Source organism: Podarcis vaucheri (assembly GCF_965113315.1).
Source record: "Podarcis vaucheri genome assembly, chromosome: 1".
Lineage (NCBI taxonomy): Eukaryota > Metazoa > Chordata > Lepidosauria > Squamata > Lacertidae > Podarcis > Podarcis vaucheri.
This window is the reverse complement of record NC_138759.1, coordinates 129,802,598-129,821,896: the sequence shown is the minus strand read 5'-3', so window position 1 is coordinate 129,821,896 and position 19,299 is coordinate 129,802,598. Positions and strand designations below refer to the sequence as shown.

The following is a 19,299-nucleotide window of genomic DNA, read 5'->3' as shown; positions in this document are numbered from 1 at the left end:
ACAGTCTTTAATCCTGGGATTGGATCAGCATTTTCCTGCTTAATTTTATGTGTGCATGTTTATAGAAACCTGAAAATATGCAGAAGTACTAACAGATGGACTCAAGCTTTGCCATGATACTCGTACCATTTATTTGTAAAAATATCCATCTGAATCAAGCTACTCAGTTACAACTAACACAGCATTCAGTAGTTGAAAAAGATATTGAACTGTGCCTAGGGTCTAAATTGATCTCTTATACCCATTTTGTGCAACCATGTCATATAGTTATGTCACTGAAGTTCAGTTTATGTTTTTTAAAAAATAACCAGCAACAAACACACTGAAACCATTCAACAATATTTCATATTGTTTATTACAAACAGTTCTTACAAAATGTAACACTGGCACCAGATTCATATCACCATGGTTTGTAAAGATATATTGCACATGCTAAAAGCATAGAATATGAAGACAAAACTACAAAAAACATTAGATATTGGCTTTTTAAATATTTATATCACTGCATTACAACCATGTATAATTGTATTTTATACACACTCAAGATTGTCACCATTTTAAAACACCCTTCTCAATAACACTAACCTAAGGTTTGTTTTGTGTAATAAGAAAGTGTTTGCAGCACTGCAGAAAGTTATGCACAATTTCTCTACAAATTTAGCATATTAATTTCCATGTTTAACACAAGATTTAAAAAAGAAACATTCAAAGAAAGGTTTGAAATGAAAATGTACATGTATTATATTGCTTCAGTATCACTCAAATGAAAGACAAGTCACAAAACATACCAGCATACACAAATATAAAAAGGCACTCTAAAAAGTTTCTTAGATGATAAAAACCCAAACACATTGTCAAGTTTCTGAACAAGAGTAGACAATAAATTGAATTTAAGCATTTGATTCATAGTTAAGTACAGCAGATGTTTGCTGCGGAAAAGTACCAAAACATAATGTGGTGCCCTTTTAGTAGTGATAAAAACCAAACCAAACCCTGAGCTAGTTCATCTTACAATTGAAACAATAGAGACCAGAAAGCGGTAAGTGCCATGCATTATAACCCTGCAGTTGAAGTTTCACAAGAATTAAATACTAGTTGTCAACACAGAAATGTGGGCATAGAAGGGGACGCATGCATTACTACTCACAATCAAGTTCATGCTCCTCAGTCATAAACACATTTACTTGAAAGCAAGTCCCACCAGTTTCAATGGAACCGACAGAGCACTTAGCCTCCGACAGATTTAACAAATAAAAAAACAGATCAAACCTGATCTTACCTATAGTTTAAATACAGTACCTTGTCTGCTACAAAACAGTATTGCCATTTAGCTTAGAGAATAGTTAAGAGTGTAATCCGCATCGCACTGAAGTTGATTGCCAGTATCTCGCTTATATTTTTCTTTAAATGGCTGTGGATTGCACTGTTCTTTTACACTTTAATGATACACTATCAAAAATACTGGGTCTAATTTAAAACATTGTCTTTCCAATAGGTTTGGAATTAGTGGTAGGGGAGAAAGGCATCTGGGGTAGAAAAACAGCCCTCTGGGATCTCCAAGGCTGGTTCCATACTGATTGTAAAAACGATAAAAAAAGAAACGTTACGTAGCTCTCAATGGAATTTTACATTGATGGTTTTACATTGCTCTACAGAGCCCTCTGGTGCCCACACGCTTATAACCCATCTTTAATGTTTTAAATTGACCAGCGTAGATTGGTCCCATGCGGAGCTGGAGAAGACAAAACCCCAGAGAACATTGCTGAGCTAGATATAAGGCAGCGTCTTGGGTTCCTAATATGCAGCCAAGACTCTAAAACACATGAACTTAGAAGCAAGTTCCACTTGGTTCAGGGTAAGGATGCAGCCAAAAAGGCGATCCTACAAGTACTTCCAGCTGCTGTCAGTAAACAATGGGATGGCATCTAGTGCTGCCAGACTTCTGTTTGCGTAAGGGGGCTTCTCCTTCCTCTGCTCCCGCTGCACAACCTTAGGATCTGTTCCAGAGGATTGGGATGCCCTCTACAGCAGATCTGGAGGGCACATGGGAGAAGGAGGAGGAGCAGTCTGCTCACACAAAGTTGGATTTCACACCTCCATGCTCTAAAGAATAAAGATGAGTAAATATTCTATCTGCTGTAAAGTACTACCACACGCCTGCTCTTTAAACAAGTGATCAGCCTAGAAATAATAGTCTGCTCAGTTCTACACAGACACCTCTCATTTTAAGTGCTCCAAGTATCAGTTATTGCTGTTCAGCAATATACTAGAATATTTTTTTTTCCGGTTATAAAAAGTTACAGTACTGAGAGGGAAAACTCATGGTTTAGATGCTCAGTTTTCCCAGTGCGGCTGACACAGAAAGAAAGAAGGAAACAGGAATCTTTAAAAAAAGAGGTTTTTGCATTTCAGTTTTAAAGGGTTGGAAATGTTCCATTTTACAATCACCACCGATCTGATCCATAATAGCTGGGCAAAATACAGTACATTGGATCACTATGATTGGTTGGCTTTCACTGGCACTAAATTATATTTCTGTTCTTCTCAGGCCCTACCCTGACACTGCATATTGTAATTAGGTAATTTCTAAGAGGAGTATGATTGCTCTAGTACCTATGCGCTAATTTACAGGGAGGCCCAGTGTCCCTTTTGTTCTGAAGGGGAAGCCTTATTTTATTTTATTTGTTCTTTTTTATGTGTATTGTTTGATGGAATAAGTTTGATGCAATATGTTAGATTGATGTGCATTTTTATATCTACTTTGTATTTCTGTATGTATTGAGGCCTATGGCTCTGAGCAGTAAACATTCTTACAACTCATTAAAAAGGGATTTTCAGACACGACTTATGGAATATCGTTAGATAATAATAATAATAATTTTTTACTTATACCCCACCCTTCCCGGTTCAGAAAACCGGGCTCAGGGCGGCTAACAACAAATTTAAAACACTTAATTGATGCAACAAAAAAACAGCATAAAATACAGTATAAAACATAAATAACAATAAATTCAGAATTCCAAAATCAGTTTAGGGGGGAAATCCATCCAATAAACATTAGATGATCACCAGGGCTAGCTGGCTAAATTAGTCCTATTTGGGCCAGTGTGGAGACCAGGGGAGAATTAGCTGTGGGATCCCAGAGTGGGTAATCTTCATAAAAAGGGGAGGGGAGGGAAGGAAGGGGAATAAAAGATCAGGCTAAATTCAAGTTAAAAGCCAGGCAGAATAGCTCTGTCTTACAGGCCCTGCAGAAGGAAGTTAAATCCTGCAGGGCCCTGGTCTCATGGAACACAGCATTCCACCAGGTCGGAGCCATCACTGAGAAGGCCCTGGCCCTGGTGGAGGGTAATCTGACTTCCTTAGGGCCCGGGACCTCTAAAACTATGATTATTCATGGACCTTAAGGTCCTCTGCAGGGCATATCAGGAGAGGCGGTCCCGTAAATACAAGGGCCCTAAGTAGGTAATCAGTGGCCTCCCAGTCTATATGATGCTCCTTTATTTTATTCCCTAACAAAATTTATTTACCATCCGATTGTGACAAAACCTCCAAGCTTTTTGCCATGCCTGTTACAGGATCCGATGTAGTACAGTCTCAAGTCCTTCCAGGCAAAACAGACTCAGATGCATGGTCAGCGTAGACAGAAATTATTACAGCCTCACATTAGCCTGTTCCCTTTCGGCACAACCTCCCGTTAGTATCACACCGCTACCAGAACTGTTCTGCTCAAAGCAAGCTTGGAAGGTTGTTGTGTTCCATAAAAGCAGGAACTCTAACTGCTGACTACTTGGTCTGCCTGTGAACTTGCAGGTAGATTACCATATTTCTCGCTCTATAAGACGCACCAGACCACAAGACGCACCTAGTTTTTGGAGGAGGAAAACAAGAAAAAAAATATTCTGAATCTCAGAAGCCAGAACAGCAAGAGGGATTGCTGCGCAGTGAAAGCAGCAATCCCTCTTGCTGTTCTGGCTTCTGGGATAGCTGCGCAGCCTGCATTCGCTCCATAAGATGCACACACATTTCCCCTTACTTTTTAGGAGAGGAAAAGTGAGTCTTATAGAGCGAAAAATACGGTATTCCTTGTCGAGCCTAACAGTGGGTGTTATGAATCATCCTGTGTCAGTTTTCTTTGGATGTTAATGGGGACCAGACCTGTAACTGGGAGAGCTCTCACACTACATTTCCTACTGCAGAAGTACATATTAGGACGGGGAACCTGCGGGCATAAGTGGTCCGTGGCAACATACAGAATGTTCTGGGTGCTGTGGCCCTCAGTACCATCTGATCCTAGACAAAGGAAGCCTCTTTTTTCCCCTTAAAAAGAAAAAAGCATAAGTTCTCCAGCTAACAAGGTTCTTCAGCTAAATGCACTTCCAGGAATGTGGGCTGGAGAAACAGGTAAGACTTCCGAAGAAGCCAGGAGGAGGAAAGACAGGCAGGAGTTCTTAGGCAGGAGCCTAGGGAGAAGATAAAAGGAAGACAGCTCAAAACCAGGACAAGGACTAAGGAGAGGAAAACATGTCCCCCTTAGTCCTAGCCACTCAACACCCATTTTTCATGCTCCGCACACGTAGCATGAAAACCTCCAGCTTCTGAAGGAATAGGGCACGCAGGAAGAGAAGATGAGGAAAGGCAGGAATGGGTGAAAGAGGGCCAAGGAAAGGAGGTGGTGGAAAGTGAGAGGCTGGCTGCTAGCTAGGGATGATGGGAGTTGTAGTCAAAAAACGGCTAAAACCCCAAGTTTGGGAAACCCTGATCTGAAGCAACGATGGGAGACCTTTTCCAGACCAAGGGTTACATTCCCCTCTGGGCAACTTCCCAAGGGGGGGGGGTCATATACCTGCAGTGAGCAAGGCCAGAGGCAAAAGTGGGAGGAGCCAGGAATGCAAATATTATCTTTTAATGGTAGCTTACGTTTCTATACATAGCAGGTAGAGTGAAAAGTATGGCCAGCGAATTGTACGGCCCAGGGAGAAGGGATGAGAAGGTGTATCCTGGGGTGAGTCTCAAGGGCAAGATGGAGGCAGTTGGAAGGCCACATATAGTCCCTGGGCCTGAGGTTTTCCACCCCAGACCCAAAATATAACTTGTTTTCATGAGGAAAGACAGTTCCCTCCTGGTTCTTTAGTCTTCATTTTGCTATGAGATGTGGAACACCATTTCCTCACAGGTAAAACAAATACACTATAGACTTTTTAAAATGCAGACCCCTCTACTCTGGCATCCAATTCTATTGAATCATGCACTATACACCTCCATTCCCCAAGCCATACTGGGCACAAACAGAGCTTTGCTTTCACATTTCACCCAGCTTGCTATACGAGAACCTAAAAACAAAAACAAAAAATTCAGTAGCTAGACTTGCCTATATGTATAGCTAATAAGACATAAAAAAAGGAACAAACCATGGTCTTTTTTTCTGGGCACTTGTTTCATTTCAAATAAATATAAACACATTTAACATTAAAAGTATGAACATTTTCTAGTCTGGAAAAATAAACTGTGATCAACACATCATCCATCAGTTACAAATGTCAAAATGTCTACTAGAAATTTGTGTCTTAAAGTGTACAATACAGCCAAAGAAGACTCTTTAATTACATAAAAGACTTTTGTGTGCACGTGTGATTAGAAAAGTTATTTGAATTTTCACTTGCATTATTAAAAAAATAATACATCTTCCCATTTAAGATACTGAAGCCTTTTGGTCCTCGTGGTATAGCTGGTTAGTTCTTTGTATTTTAAGAGTCTCAGTCTTCTTTCCGTACATCTTTCTCAGGCGAGGAACAGGGTCCATTTGACCTAGAAGCTTTGGCAGAAGGAGTAGATATTCATAATGCAGATGTTTAATAAGAAAGCTGATGTCAGCAGGCCTTTTTAATATATTGCAATTGCCTTATGTAGTTCCTGATGATTGGCTTTTTTTTTTTTTTTACGTCGCCTGTTTTGGTTTTATCTGCTGTGTATAGCTTAAGACAAGTAATAGTAATTAGAAACAACAGCAACATGATGTAGCCCAGATGTTGCAGAATTTTAAAACCAGAAAATGCTCAAGATAAAAAAAATACAACTTATAAACACTAAAGTAAAGGGGGGGGGGATAATTCATTTTGGCAAACAACAAACATTTAGGTGCATTATAAATGTATAGCTGATTTTTCTCAAACATATCATTGCCTTGACAGCACAGGCAACACATTTCCAGGGATTCTTAACTGCGAAGTGCAAATAGCCAAGCAAGATTGTGCCAAATAATGAAAAAGGAAGGCAAATAATGTCTGCTTTACCGATAATCTCTTTGCTGCGGGTGGATATGTGCAATGACTGAGGCAAGCAAGATTTGGTCCTAAAACTCTCAAATTGCAAATGAAATTGTGGCTAATGTATTTTAAAAGTGTCTTTTGTGTACTTAAGTGCTTAATACATCTCATGTAGAATTTAGAAGTTTTAATTTCCATAGAAAGTGGTGATACTGGCAGTGCAGTGCTTGCAAACAACACAGAAACGAAACGGGGGGAAAACAACCTGTGGCTTTATCTTTGGTTTGTATAACAAAGATATCTAAAAACGAAGACTAGATAACTATAGGTAATAAAAGTGAAGAGAGGTGGAGAGTTTCTTCCCATGATCTACAAATACTGTACTGGAAAAAAATGTCTTCATATTAGCAGTATACCCTAGCTAACACCGTGATATGTACACAACAGTTCCCCTGTTTACTTGTGCTGTCAAAAAGGAATAGGGCAGCTTTCGCTTTCTGCATACAATAGGAGGTAGAGACTTCCACAGGAGTCACGAGGACCTATGGAAAGCAGGACAGCTGGAAGTAGCAGAACATTAACATGAATGCATTTCAATAAAAACCAGTTTTCTTAAAGGCTCTGTTTAACGGCAACTGTAAGCCTTCCGTTGCCTAACTGTACTCATTCCAGTCAAAAGTGAAGGTCAACTGTAATTCTGGGATTCATTGTCCTTTTTTAATCTTTTTTTTTTTTTTAAGGAAAATACCAACTTAGATCCAAATGCAACCGAGGGAAAGGGGCATTGAATGCCGAAGTCAAAATGTTTCCGAATCAGAATCGTTTTCATTGTATCCATTTTCTGCTCCTACATCGTTACTTAAGGGTTTGCTATAGGAGTCAATGGCGCTGCTCGCATTGGAGCTATTGCAGAGGTGAGTCCTGCTCAAATTGTCTTTTTTAAAAGAAACGAAGTTGAGAGCCGTCATTGTACTGGAAGGAGAAAAAGGCATCATGGTAGCCAAAATGAGTGCCAGGCAGTCAGCCACGTCTTTGTTAGGAGCGCAAGCCAGGGCTGGCGTATGACCTGGGCACAAATGCAGACAAAGCAATGGTTAGTACTGGGGAACTACGAAAAGAAGACCTGACCATTCCTCAGAAACATCTCCAGATGGGTTTATAGCCTGGAGATGTAGGTTTAGTCACAAATCACAGCAGGCAAGGCAGTGTTACACTTTAAAATTAGGCATGCTGGGGATGTACACAATTCACAAAGAGGTCTTAAGCTAATCTCATTACAAGCAATTTATTTTTTTAAAAAAGAAAAAACAGCAGGCAACTTACAGCCTCCACGAAAATGAAATAAACACAGGTGAACCAACATTCCACGAGGACAATATAAATTGAAAGCAACTTCAATGCACCAAGACGTATTTAGCCTCAAATATCATGTGAGTAACTCTCGTTCTGAGAACAATGACTTTCATTCCAAAGCAACTGCGTAATGATATTTGACTGTTTTAGAATCATAGAGCCATTTATTTTTATGGGCAAATAATTTCACAAAGTAAGTCGTTTGAGAGGAATGGATGGATGATTAATTCTAGGCTATTTACACTGCTATTAAGCAAACAGTATTTTCATTAAGGAAGATTGCAAAACTTATTGAAATACACAGTAAATGTAACATAGGTCCTACTGAAATGAAATACATTGAACCCACTGCACAGAATCCAAATACTTAATCTCAACTAGAGCTGAGTAATTTTAAGCAAAATGTGATAAGAGCTGGATCTCTTTGTACTCAAGCAGATTATTATTGTGTTGTAAAGTGTAGAAACAATACAATAATAAACTGCTTATGTACATTGTGAACCAGGCTTTGGTATATGCTGATGAATTCTTCATGAAAATAATTCAACTTTCTAGTTTTTAAACCCTGTGACGCAATGGAGAGAATTTTCTGCCAGCACCAAATGTCATCCCTTACAGTTCACGGTTATGTTTGGTGGGCTGTGGACGAGCATCATTTACATGACAAGAACGCTGCACAAGTTTTTAGGGAGCTTGACTGTGGTCCTCCGCCCCACATCAAGACCATATGAAGGTTTTTTAATTAAGCCAATGAATTTAAAATCCCAGGACCAATGGTACATGAACCTCCATAGATTGAGCAAGAGTTATCCATTCATACAGGGCAGCTATTGGTGCTCTACTTATCTTTTGGGAATGTTCTAAAATACACATTTTTTTTTAACACTTTCTGCTCTTAATTAAGGAAATTACAAGAGATTTATTACCAAAGGAACCTAGTGTTATATTTTTTGGTTATCTTAAGGCTCCAGTCAATGTCACCGACTTGAAAGTGGTTGTTAACCTACTTATAGCTGCTCAAATATGCACTGTGGCAAATTTGGGGGCGGGGGGGCTGTTTTGTTCATTTTGGTCTGCTATAGGAAAGTATGGAATATGACAATATTATCTAAGCTAATTTATTACAGAAGATTGCCAAATGAGCATGGAATGAGTAAGTCTGTTGAGAAATGGATTCTGAGAAGTTTTGGAACAGCAAGCATCATGATAACGTTCAACCACAGTCTCCTTTTGCTTTACTACAAAAGACCCCTGCTTGACTGATTCCCTTTATTTTCTTCTTTATTAGTAGGCATACCATCTCATTCTGTGTATATCCATTTGTATCTGAATTAGTGTTCGTGTGTGAATATTATGCAGGTTCAATTTGCAAGAAAACTGTATGTTTGTTTTTAAAATATTTACAAAAATATTTGTATGAATATTGAATGAAGATGAGATTAAATTCCAAATTACTCTGTTATATGGCCTGAATTTGGCCTGCATTTAGTTACATCATTAATACTGGCCATCTCTCGGTGTTCAAGAATGGGATACAAAGAGTGACCTTAGCTGTGCTCAGAGACTTGCATGTGTCCAGTGAGCATTTAATATTTATATTTTTATGCCAAAACCCTTACACCATACCTCAAAGGGTTTTGAAACTTCCTTCAAACTTAAAAGTGGTTTGCCATGCAGCACTGGAGGACTTTTGTATAAGAAACCTACATCCAAAACCACCGTGAGCGTGTAGAGTTTATCACATGGCATTTTGGATCCTGCTCAAGGCGTTTTCAGTATCAGATCGCCATCCATCCAGCAATTTGCTTCAGTGCAAAAAGTTCAAAGCAAAAAGTGATTGGTTGTACAGAATTCAGCTTGACATAATATTATTGAGAGCTGGAACTCAAAAGAGGCTTTCAATGAATGGCAGCGCTACTTGAATACTTAAAATCACGTCATATTTTCTGCATCTACGTCCACAGGGTGGCAGTAACTTTCTTTGCATACCACATGTGGTCAGAACTGAAGATAGTATGATCTCAGAATGAATAAGGAAACAGTTAAACTGCTGGATCGCTCCGCTCTCCTGAGCATGCGTTGATTAGGCATTTAAAACACAGCACTCTTCAAAGAAGTTAAATTTTTTTGATGGCTTTAGTGCAACTAGAAAATTCTAATTCTTACTGCATTAAAGAATGACTGGTAGCCGTCAGTGAGGGCAAAACGAAGCAAAAAAGGAAAATAAGCTATTGTGTTTTATCTACGCTAAAGAAAAATGTGCTTTGGGGATGATAAAAATAACTGTTTAACGAAGTCATACTGAACATCTTATTACAATCAGCATTGTCTAACCTACTGGTGTGTTTTTTAGAAACACACAGGTGTTGAATATTGATGGATAGTTATTCTTCATGAGTGTTTTCACTTACCATTTTCATCTACAGCTCGTACACATGCCCCTTTCGCTAGCAACTCCTCAACTACCATCTTCAAGCCATTCTGTGCAGCAATATGAAGAGGTCTAGAAAACATAGCATATAGATTCAAGTAGGCTTGATGCGTTTCAAAAGGTCTGTTGGGATATTATGCAGAGCACGCTCACTTGCTTAAAGTATAGGATACCAGAAATTCTTTTCTGGACAATTTCAACACATACATATCATAGAATCTTAAGAGTTGGAAGGGACCCAAGGGTCATCTAGTCCAACCCCCTGCAATGCAAAAATCTCAGCTAAAGCACCCATGACAGATGGCCATCCAACCTCTGCTTAATAACATCCCAAAAACAAAGCTCAAACATGAACGCCATATGGTGTGGTTGAGTCCACCGAACATATTCTCTTGACTTGCCCTTTTTATGCAGAGCTTAGACAAAATTTTACAGACCCGCTCCTATGTCAATCTAGTTTTCTACCCGGAGAAAAGCAGGTTTTACACTTGTTGAATAACGTCACCAGAGCTATACCTTCTTTGGTGGCCAAATTTCTTTTTTTAGCTTTTAAGCGCCGCAAGATTTTAATTGACTGTATTGATATGGGGCTATCTGTTTAGCCCACTTTAGTGTTGGCTAAGTTCTAAAATCTTCCTGGAGTTTTAATTGTGTATTGACAAATGTTTTTTTCCTGACTGACGGTCGAATAAAGAAGTGATTGATTGATTGAACGCCATATTTATAGAACACAAAAATTAAGTAGACTTTTAAAAACACTAAACGCCAGTTTGGGTCAACAAAAAATAAAATTTCATTAGGTTATACTTACGTTTGTAATGCATTATTTTTTGCATTGATAAGGCTCTGTTCTTGTATCTTGTCAAGTATCAACAAGGCACATTTTTCATGTCCCTGGAATACATAAATGCATTTATGTTCTTCTCGCTTTAGGAAATGATGAGAATCTGATAGTATTTAATTAAGCCGTGACTCAGTATGCGCACAGCCCCCTTTTATACTATCACAGGTTAGCTTTCTGTAATCTGATCCAGGCCAATTTTTAAGGAATGCTATCAGATATGAGCAGACGAGGAGTGAATTGCATAGGAAAACTGGAGAAATTTATTAGAATGAGAGCAAGAACACCTGGTGGATCTTTTGTCGGTAAGTGTGTGTAATCTCTGAGCACTGCTAACTTCAAATTAGCACATATGCTAACCACAAGCCTGCTGTTCACTCCCCAACCAAAGTCATGGAATCATATTTTGGGGACATGGTCACGTTGCAACCATTTTATGTTTCCCCCCCGGCAAAAAACTGTGCCACCAGCTTGACGAGGCGACAGAGCTGCCATCAGCACCCCAGGGTGTTGCCCCCTAATTTGCAACAGTGTCAGGGGGACAATGCTACCTCCAGCTTCATTCCCATTGGTTTTTTCCATCGCAAAGTAGGAAGAAAGCCGCTGGGCTGCTGATACCAGCTCTGCCACTGTGTCAAGTTGCAGCAAAGCTTTTATCCAAGAATAAATCTGAGAAAGAAAGCACCATATTTTTCGCTCTATAAGACGCACCAGACCACAAGACGCACCTAGTTTTTGGAGGAGAAAAACAAGAAAAAATATATTCTGAATCTCAGAAACCAGAACAGCAAGAGGGATCGCTGCGCAGTGAAAGCAGCAATCCCTCTTGCTGTTCCGGCTTCTGGGATAGCTGCGCAGCCTGCATTTGCTCCATAAGACGCACAAACATTTCCCCTTACTTTTTAGGAGGGAAAAGGTGAGTCTTATAGAGCAAAAAATACGGTACCGTAGATTCCGGCGTATTAGGCGACTGGGTGTATAAGACGACCCCCAACTTTTGCTGTTCCGTTTTAGAGTTATAGAGTTTGAGTGCCGCCAGGGGCAGAGCGCGCACCCCTCTGCCGTTGCAACAGCAGCCCGAGGCAAGGCGTTTGGCGGGGGAGCGCCGCGCTCGGAAGGACTTTCCACGTCCCCTTCTGTGGGGAGGGAGGAGGAGCGACGGCAGAAGGAGCACCTCCGCTCACCGGCTCGCTCTCCTCCTTCCCAACGTATAAGACGACCCCCCCGACTTTTGGGGTGATTTTCCAGGGATAAAAAGTCGTCTTGTGCGCCAGAACATACGGTAAATACCCTCTGCCACTCCATATACAATGGTGAGACCCAATATACTGAAAAAATAAATAGGAGTATTTTTATCCAACCTGTGATGATTATTCCACTTTCAGCCTACTCCCCAAAATGAAAAAAAAAAAAACAACAACTATGAGCAGAATCCTTCAGCCCAGTTTATTCTCTGCCCTTTGGTGTTGCCACTAGCAAATAGCAAAAGCCAACAATAAAATACAATTTCCTCTTCGGTTTATCTCATAAAAATAAAGGGTAATGATTTTGGAGCAGTGTGGTTTTAGGCTTATTTGTTTGCACTTCTGATCTCCTCACCCACCTACTCACTGATTGATTTTCCATAACCCTCCTTCGTAAGACAGTACTAGTTTTCAAAATTATTCCCAGTGTTCAGAAGATATACTGGCTAAGTTTAGCATTCCGCTGGTTCGCAGAGATTTGCAAAAAGCGTTAGGAAGAAACTAACTACACAATCAGTGGGGGTACACCTCCCTTGTTTTTATGGTGTTGGGTTGTTTTAAAATTGTTTTTCATGTTGTAACCCACTCTAGGCCTTATGGTGAAGGGCAGGCAACAAACAAAGAAACTACTTTTTATCATGTCTCCATTGCACACGCAGCCCAATTCACGTGGTAAATCTGGGTTTGCACAAGGATTTCCATATGTGCAATGCAACTTCCACTCCATCTCCTTTCCCCTCCCCACCTGTCACCCCAAAATTTGCTCTGGACAGTCGGGGAGGGGGAATTCAGGGTGGGGGTGCACAGGGAGAGAAGAAAGAGGGGAAGTTTGTAATCAAAAGTCCATGCGTGAACAGGATGACTTTACTGAGTACCAAGCGCCTCTGATCATAGCTGTCAAATTACAGATTTGAAAATAAGGGACCAGCGGCCTCGAAAATAAGGGATCAGCAGCCAAAATAAGGGATTTTCAGATCACAGGTAGGTTCAACTTCTGAGCCCCTCCGAGCCAAAGGCAGAAAGCCCAGCCAGCAGCCAAATGAAGCCTCAAGCGGTGGTTCCCACAGCGCAGCAACCCGGCAAAGGGGATGCAGCAAGGAAAACCACCATCACCTCTCCGCTGGGAAGCGCTGAGCAACGCGGCTGATTTGATTGGCACAAGGGTTGCAAGCTCCACCACCCCCCAGTCGTTCTTAGACTCCTTATTGGGTGAGCAACACAGCCAAGCAACACAGTTGGAGCCTCCCTCCTCCCTGGCCGGCAGGGAGGGAGGGAGAGAAGCTGCTTCCTTTGAAACCCAGGAAATTTAAGGGATATCATCAATAAGGGACAGCAGCGGGACACAGTGCTGGGATAAGGGACTTTCCCGCCAAATAAGGGATGGTTGACAGCTATGCCTCTGATACAAGTATCATTATTTTGTTACACTTTTAATAATGTCTTCTACACACATGCACACACACAAACACACACAAATGCTTTTAAACATACTTTACTGCTAGCCAAGTGCAAGGATGTATTCGAGTTCTTATCTTTCAAAGTTAGATCAGCCTTCGCGCTGTTCACCAAAAAATCTAAGATACAGGAAAAAAACAGACCACACAATTACTCTCAGACAGTTAAATTACCTTCAATCTCTGTTCACAGAATATCCCATTTCCTAGTGTGCTCTTTGCATTTCCTAAAACTAACGAGACTCTAGTCCTGTACACCCTAATGAAAGTCTTGGCAAAGTAGCGTTTTGACGTGAAATCTGGCATGTCTGTCGGTGACATAAGCAGCAGCAGCGCTGTACGAAGATGGCTTTTTCTTGCTAAACACACATACAGAATATCTGTAGACCTGTACAAAGGTATTCATTCTCATCAGTTCCCAGCAGCCAGATACTTACCTACAGCACCTACGTGTCCTTTTTCAGCAGCCATCGTAAGTGGTGTTTTCCCTGAATTATCCGCAGCGTTTACTTGTGCATTGTGGCTTAAGAGAAGCTGCAAGCATTCTACGTGGTCCGCGAAGGCTGCTGCGTGAAGTGGTGTTCTAAGAAGAAATAGCACCTTTTTTTAGACACTAGAGAATTTCTTACTAGTATGCTTACTTACCGTACTTTTCCGTGTATAAGACTAGGTTTTTTTACATTAAAATAAGGTTAAAAATCTGGGGTCGTCTTATACACAGATAGTGTATATGCCCATTTTCTACATTTGGGGCCCCCAAAAGTAGGGGGCTTCTTATACATGGGGGCATCTTATACACAGAAAAATACGGTAGTCCTATTCCACTGCTAAGTCCAAGCTAACAACTTTTCAAAACAATGAACCCAATAATTCAACATTAAAGGGGGTGGGATGGCAGGCTGCTACTCGGATGAGAACATTGTTCTGTGGATGACACAAGAAACATGCAAACATGGGATGCATCAAGTCCACTTTCAATTGTCCCATGATTTCAAGTAATGAGTTCAATAAGGTTTTTTTGTTTGTTTGTTTTGTCCCACCGCTTTATCTGGAAAATCCCGTGGTTTACTGCTGAATCGGAACAAATATCAATTGGGTTTTCTGTGGATTGAAGTGTCGTCCCCCCCCCCATTTCAGCAGTAAACAGCTGGCTATCACAGGGAAAGTGACAGGACAAAAACAAACAAACCCACTCTCAGTCCCTTGACTTGAAATCACGGGACCAAAGAAAGTATGGTTGGGCCTAAGTCTTATCTTAGAGAACTGCAAAATCTGTAAGCCCTGATTTTTTCAGGAAACCATCAATAATGTATTTCAAACATATCTTAATGGGTTCAGTGAAAACAAACACACAATCATTATCCCAGCAGTCCTTACCTTCCTTTGTCATCTTTACAATTGACAATGCCAACACCAATGGTCCCAATGAGTAGCGACGCACAATTTTCATGATCATTGATTCTATTGAGAAAACAGGTTTGTAAATTGGAACTCTCCTTTAATAAGTCATTCATTTCATAAACATACATCCTTTCCCCCTGGTTGTACTTCTGACTCAACAAAGCCTAGGCAACAAGTCTACATCAAGGGCTACTGTCAATGTCAGAGGCTGTATGCTTCCAATGCTGTGGCACTCAGTTCCTGCATAGAAAAATATGCATAGAGGAGGGAGTTTGCACCTGCGGATATAAACTGTACCTGAAAAGCTCTTCCACAAGTTATGACGAATGTGTATAGGGGGCCAGCAAAGATATGTGGACACAGTCTTTTTTTTACGTGCTCCCTGTGTATAGCTCTGGCACACAGCTGAGGATTCACATTCAGTAAAAACTCTGGCAGGAATCTGTCTGAAGTGCCTTTCTTCTCCTGATGAATTAGAAGCTAGTTTTATATGAACTTGAATAAGATGTAGTGTTCAAATGTCATTCTTTATTCCTAAGCTGCTCAGTGCAAGTAAAGATTTTAAGCAATACTAATACCGCCATTTCTGATGGGTAAAGTAAAGGTAAAGGGACCCCTGACCATTAGGTCCAGTCGTGGCCGACTCTGGGGTTGCAGCGCTCATCTCGCTTTATTGGCCGAGGGAGCTGGCGTACAGCTTCTGGGTCATGTGGCCAGCATGACTAAGCTGCTTCTGGCAAACCAGAGCAGAGCATGGAAATGCTGTTTACCTTCCCGCCAGAGCGGTACCTATTTATCTACTTGCACTTTGAGGTGCTTTCGAACTGCTCGGTTGGCAGGAGCAGGGACTGAGCAACGGGAGCTCAGCCCATCGCGGGGATTCGAACCGCCGACCTTCTGATCGGCAAGTCCTAGGCTCTGTGGTTTAAACCACAGTGCCACCCGCGTAATTTCAGTGGATTTTTGTCATGGGTAAATATGTATAGGATTGCAGTGTTGGTGTTTGACTTTTCTTGGTACTTCACAACAAGAGATGTTAGTTCCTTCTAGTTATTAAAAAAAGAGAACCCGGCCCACATTCACATTTCCCACCAAACCATAGTTTAGTGCGATATGTACAAACTAGAATTCTGGTCAGTTTTGAAACATGCTAACTTCAAACCACTGGCCATGAAGCTGGCTTGTTTAAACTGACCCTAATTAGGGTAAACCACATCCCCCAGTTCAGATGCTTGGCAGGGGGTTGGACTCGATGGCCCTTGTGGTCTCTTCCAACTCTATGATTCTATGATTCTAACAAGCTGATTTTAAAGGAAACAGAAAGTAATTTTCTCCTTCCAGCTACGTAGGAGAAAGAAGGGTGGTGAGGAGGATGCAAGCCTGAGGCTCATTCTAGAGCCCATGCATGCTGCACTAAGTTTAGTGTGACAAGTTAACATGGCCAGTGTGGGGAGGTAGCGGTAATGTTATCCAGCACATCCCCGGCAAAAGTAAAATTACTGGTCCTACAGAGGACTTTAAACTGTTTCTATTTAAAAGATCAGAGCACAATGTGAAATCTAGGAACATAGCATGTAACAGAAAAGCTGACAATCAAATCCGAAAATTATGGTGGTGCGTTCTCAAATACAAACACTATAATCAGTTCTAGATTATATTTATTGACGTGACAGAGTGAAGAGTTCATAACACAATAATTGACAAGCAGGGGAATTAGGCAGGGCTGTGACATTCTGTAACCTTTATTCCTTTTGTCCTTAGAGTGACTAAACCCGCATTTATGAATTTGCCCTAATTTTAGTTAACACTTCAAATGCCTTGAGATTATTATGTGACAAGTATACATTCCTACACCAATGATTTGAGAAGGGGAGCATTTTAACACCAGACAGATATATGTATTTTTGGACGTGATCCAAGGATATCGTCTCTATAAATTTTCTGCTGCTGTGTCCCTAGTTTAGCTTGACCTTCCGTTAAAGCCACAAGACGTGAGATTTGATGCAGCCGTTTTTACTTACACAGCACAGTGCAATGGAGAGAAAGGGTTCCCGATAAAGTTGCGGAAAGGTTTCTGTTCCAACAGTACCTCTATACAGCCTTCATTACCTGTAACAAATTGGGGGATTTCATGTTACAAAAGTGCTTCAGGATTGCTTGCAACTGAAATAGCTTATATAACGCAAATTAGCACTTCAGTATACAGTTGTACCTTGGTTTTCAAATTTAATCCATTATGGGAGTCCGTTTGGCTCCCGGAACAGTTCGAAAACCAAGTTGCGGCCTGCAGCCAATCGAAAGCTCTGGAAGCTGCGCCGGACGTTCGGCTTCCGAAAATTATTCGAAAACCGGAACAATCACTTCCAGTTTTCGATCAGGAGCCAAAGCATTTGAGTTCAAAGGTGTTCGGCTTCCGAGGTTCCACTGTACTAAGGTGCTATCGCTTTATGTTCTCTGAATTTTCTGATGAAGCCTTGGTTCAAAAGATGCACATAAAAGTGCATGCATTTGCATTGTGAAACATGTAAAAATGTGTGTTTTAGGGGAACGAATGACCGGATATAAGTGCTTTTAAAATAATAGAAATACCTTTTAACACAGAATTGTTCAACCCCTGCAATGCAGGGATAACAAAGAGACAGAATGGAGCTATGACTGAGTACACGCTAAAGTGACACGGAACAAGCTGCTCCATCCCTCCTTAATTCTGCTTTGTGTTGTGATTATTAGAATGTGGTGCCTGGCATTTATTCACACTTGCAGTCTCACACCTACATGCTTGCCTGACTGCTCTTCTGAGAGTTTAGAAAAGCCTACAATCCTGGCTTCAACTTTACTTTGAACTCCACACCAACCTTAACATAGTACGCTGGGGGGGGGGACACTTACCATTATAAGAAGCCCAGTGCAAAGGTGTATAGCTCTGATTATCTTTAAAATTGTAGTCTCCTTCTGAAAGCGCCAGCTGCAACAATTCACTCAGCCATGTGGCATGACCACGAGCTGCTGCATAATGTAGAGGTGTCCTGCCTCTGGCGTCCTTGCACATTATCAATGCTTCTTGTTCCAACAGCATTTGAACACACTCCTCATGCCCTGTCATAATCTGATTTAAAAAACACATGCATAAATATTGGTGGGGGAGGATATTCAGAAGAGAACTGGATGGGGAGATGTAAGAAAAACATTTTAAATTGGTGTTTGCACAGTTAAGGGGGCAATTTCGTGAAGAGTGTGCTCCTGAAATTAAATCATGAGGGAAACTAAATGAGAATGATGGAGAGGTTGCTTGCAACTTATTTTCATATGTGGTGGGAAGAGTCCAGTGATGGGTGAGCTACAGGGGCAGGCCAGAAATCACAGCAAAAACACATCAATTACTCACAGAGACCCTTAAACATAGTCCCATTTAGTATGTATGAAAGATGTAACAAATCAATTTTGTCCAAGAAGTAGTGGCAGCATGGTTAGAAATGCCTAATGTGATATGTATTGATGGCCATCGCATGCAATCCAGTTCTATATTCGTGTTCCATTGTTGTACATCATGTAAGAAAATTAATTTAAAAATAAAAGGAAAGATCCATCATAGCAAATGTAGTGGTGTGGCATACACAAATAAGCCACTTGTTGCCCATTTGTTTCACATGCATGGAAAACATGGCTTTCGGCTTTTAAGGATACTTCCTGACTTAAAGAGCTCAATGCAAAAGAAAGCACCATGACTGCATTTCTGAAAAATCATATCCCTGGCTTCTTTATAGTGTTGTTTATAAGCATACACCCACACTTTACATGAATTGTGTCGCCAGTGAAGTTACCACTTTGCTTGCCTAAATGAATTAAATTGGTAGCATCAACCACGCCACATGGTGACTCAACACAGATCATTGTGGTTACCACCTCAGAGAGTGGTTACCGCCTCAAACAAGAGATCACAACGCAACAAGAATGTTGAGGGTAATGCACATAAAACATTTCTTAGGGACAGGAAATGCTGGGACCGTGTTCCACAGTGTCAGCACCAAAACAGCAAGCCCCCCAAGCCCACTTCTCAAGAGCATACTGTTACATGTACACATACTGGGCGGGAGTCAACTAACGTATCCTGCTAATGGAAGTGTGTGCAATGGGACTCTCGTTCTTGCCTCCCCTGAGCCACCCACTCCCCCAAAATGGCTTGGGAGGCTCAGGGTAACCTTGAGAAGAGCATACGGAGGGAAAGAGGGAGGACAATTCCATCAGGCACGCTGAAAAACTTGCGCTGACACACAATTGCCATGGCACCATGTTGAATTCCTCCCATAGT

The 19,299-nt window shown here is 41.0% G+C and overlaps 1 protein-coding gene and 1 long non-coding RNA gene across 8 annotated transcripts in view; one reads left to right on the top strand and one right to left on the bottom strand.

Annotated features, from left to right (window-relative positions):
- The window catches only part of ANKRD44 (ankyrin repeat domain 44), a 218,599-nt gene that overhangs the window by 62,153 nt on the left and 137,147 nt on the right, over positions 1 to 19,299 (bottom strand). For 4 of the 7 annotated variants that reach the window (XR_014221467.1, XR_014221469.1, XR_014221470.1 and 1 more), the window contains 8 exons: positions 17,880 to 18,096; positions 17,012 to 17,099; positions 14,967 to 15,050; positions 14,027 to 14,172; positions 13,627 to 13,709; positions 10,862 to 10,944; positions 10,031 to 10,122; positions 3,866 to 7,332 (listed from right to left, as the gene is read on the bottom strand). Coding sequence is in view for 1 of the 7 variants with exons in the window: in XM_082229571.1 (XP_082085697.1) it covers positions 7,064 to 7,332; positions 10,031 to 10,122; positions 10,862 to 10,944; positions 13,627 to 13,709; positions 14,027 to 14,172; positions 14,967 to 15,050; positions 17,012 to 17,099; positions 17,880 to 18,096 (1,062 nt within the window). In the remaining 6 variants the exon portion in view is untranslated. Of the gene's footprint in view, positions 1 to 337; positions 7,333 to 10,030; positions 10,123 to 10,861; positions 10,945 to 13,626; positions 13,710 to 14,026; positions 14,173 to 14,966; positions 15,051 to 17,011; positions 17,100 to 17,879; positions 18,097 to 19,299 lie in introns of those variants that run through there. The other 3 variants (XR_014221468.1, XR_014221471.1, XM_082229571.1) reach the window with 2 other exon arrangements.
- On the top strand, positions 7,339 to 9,009 carry LOC309525686. The gene is made up of 2 exons (XR_014216493.1): positions 7,339 to 7,696; positions 8,747 to 9,009. It is a non-coding gene; the product is annotated as an uncharacterized lncRNA (long non-coding RNA).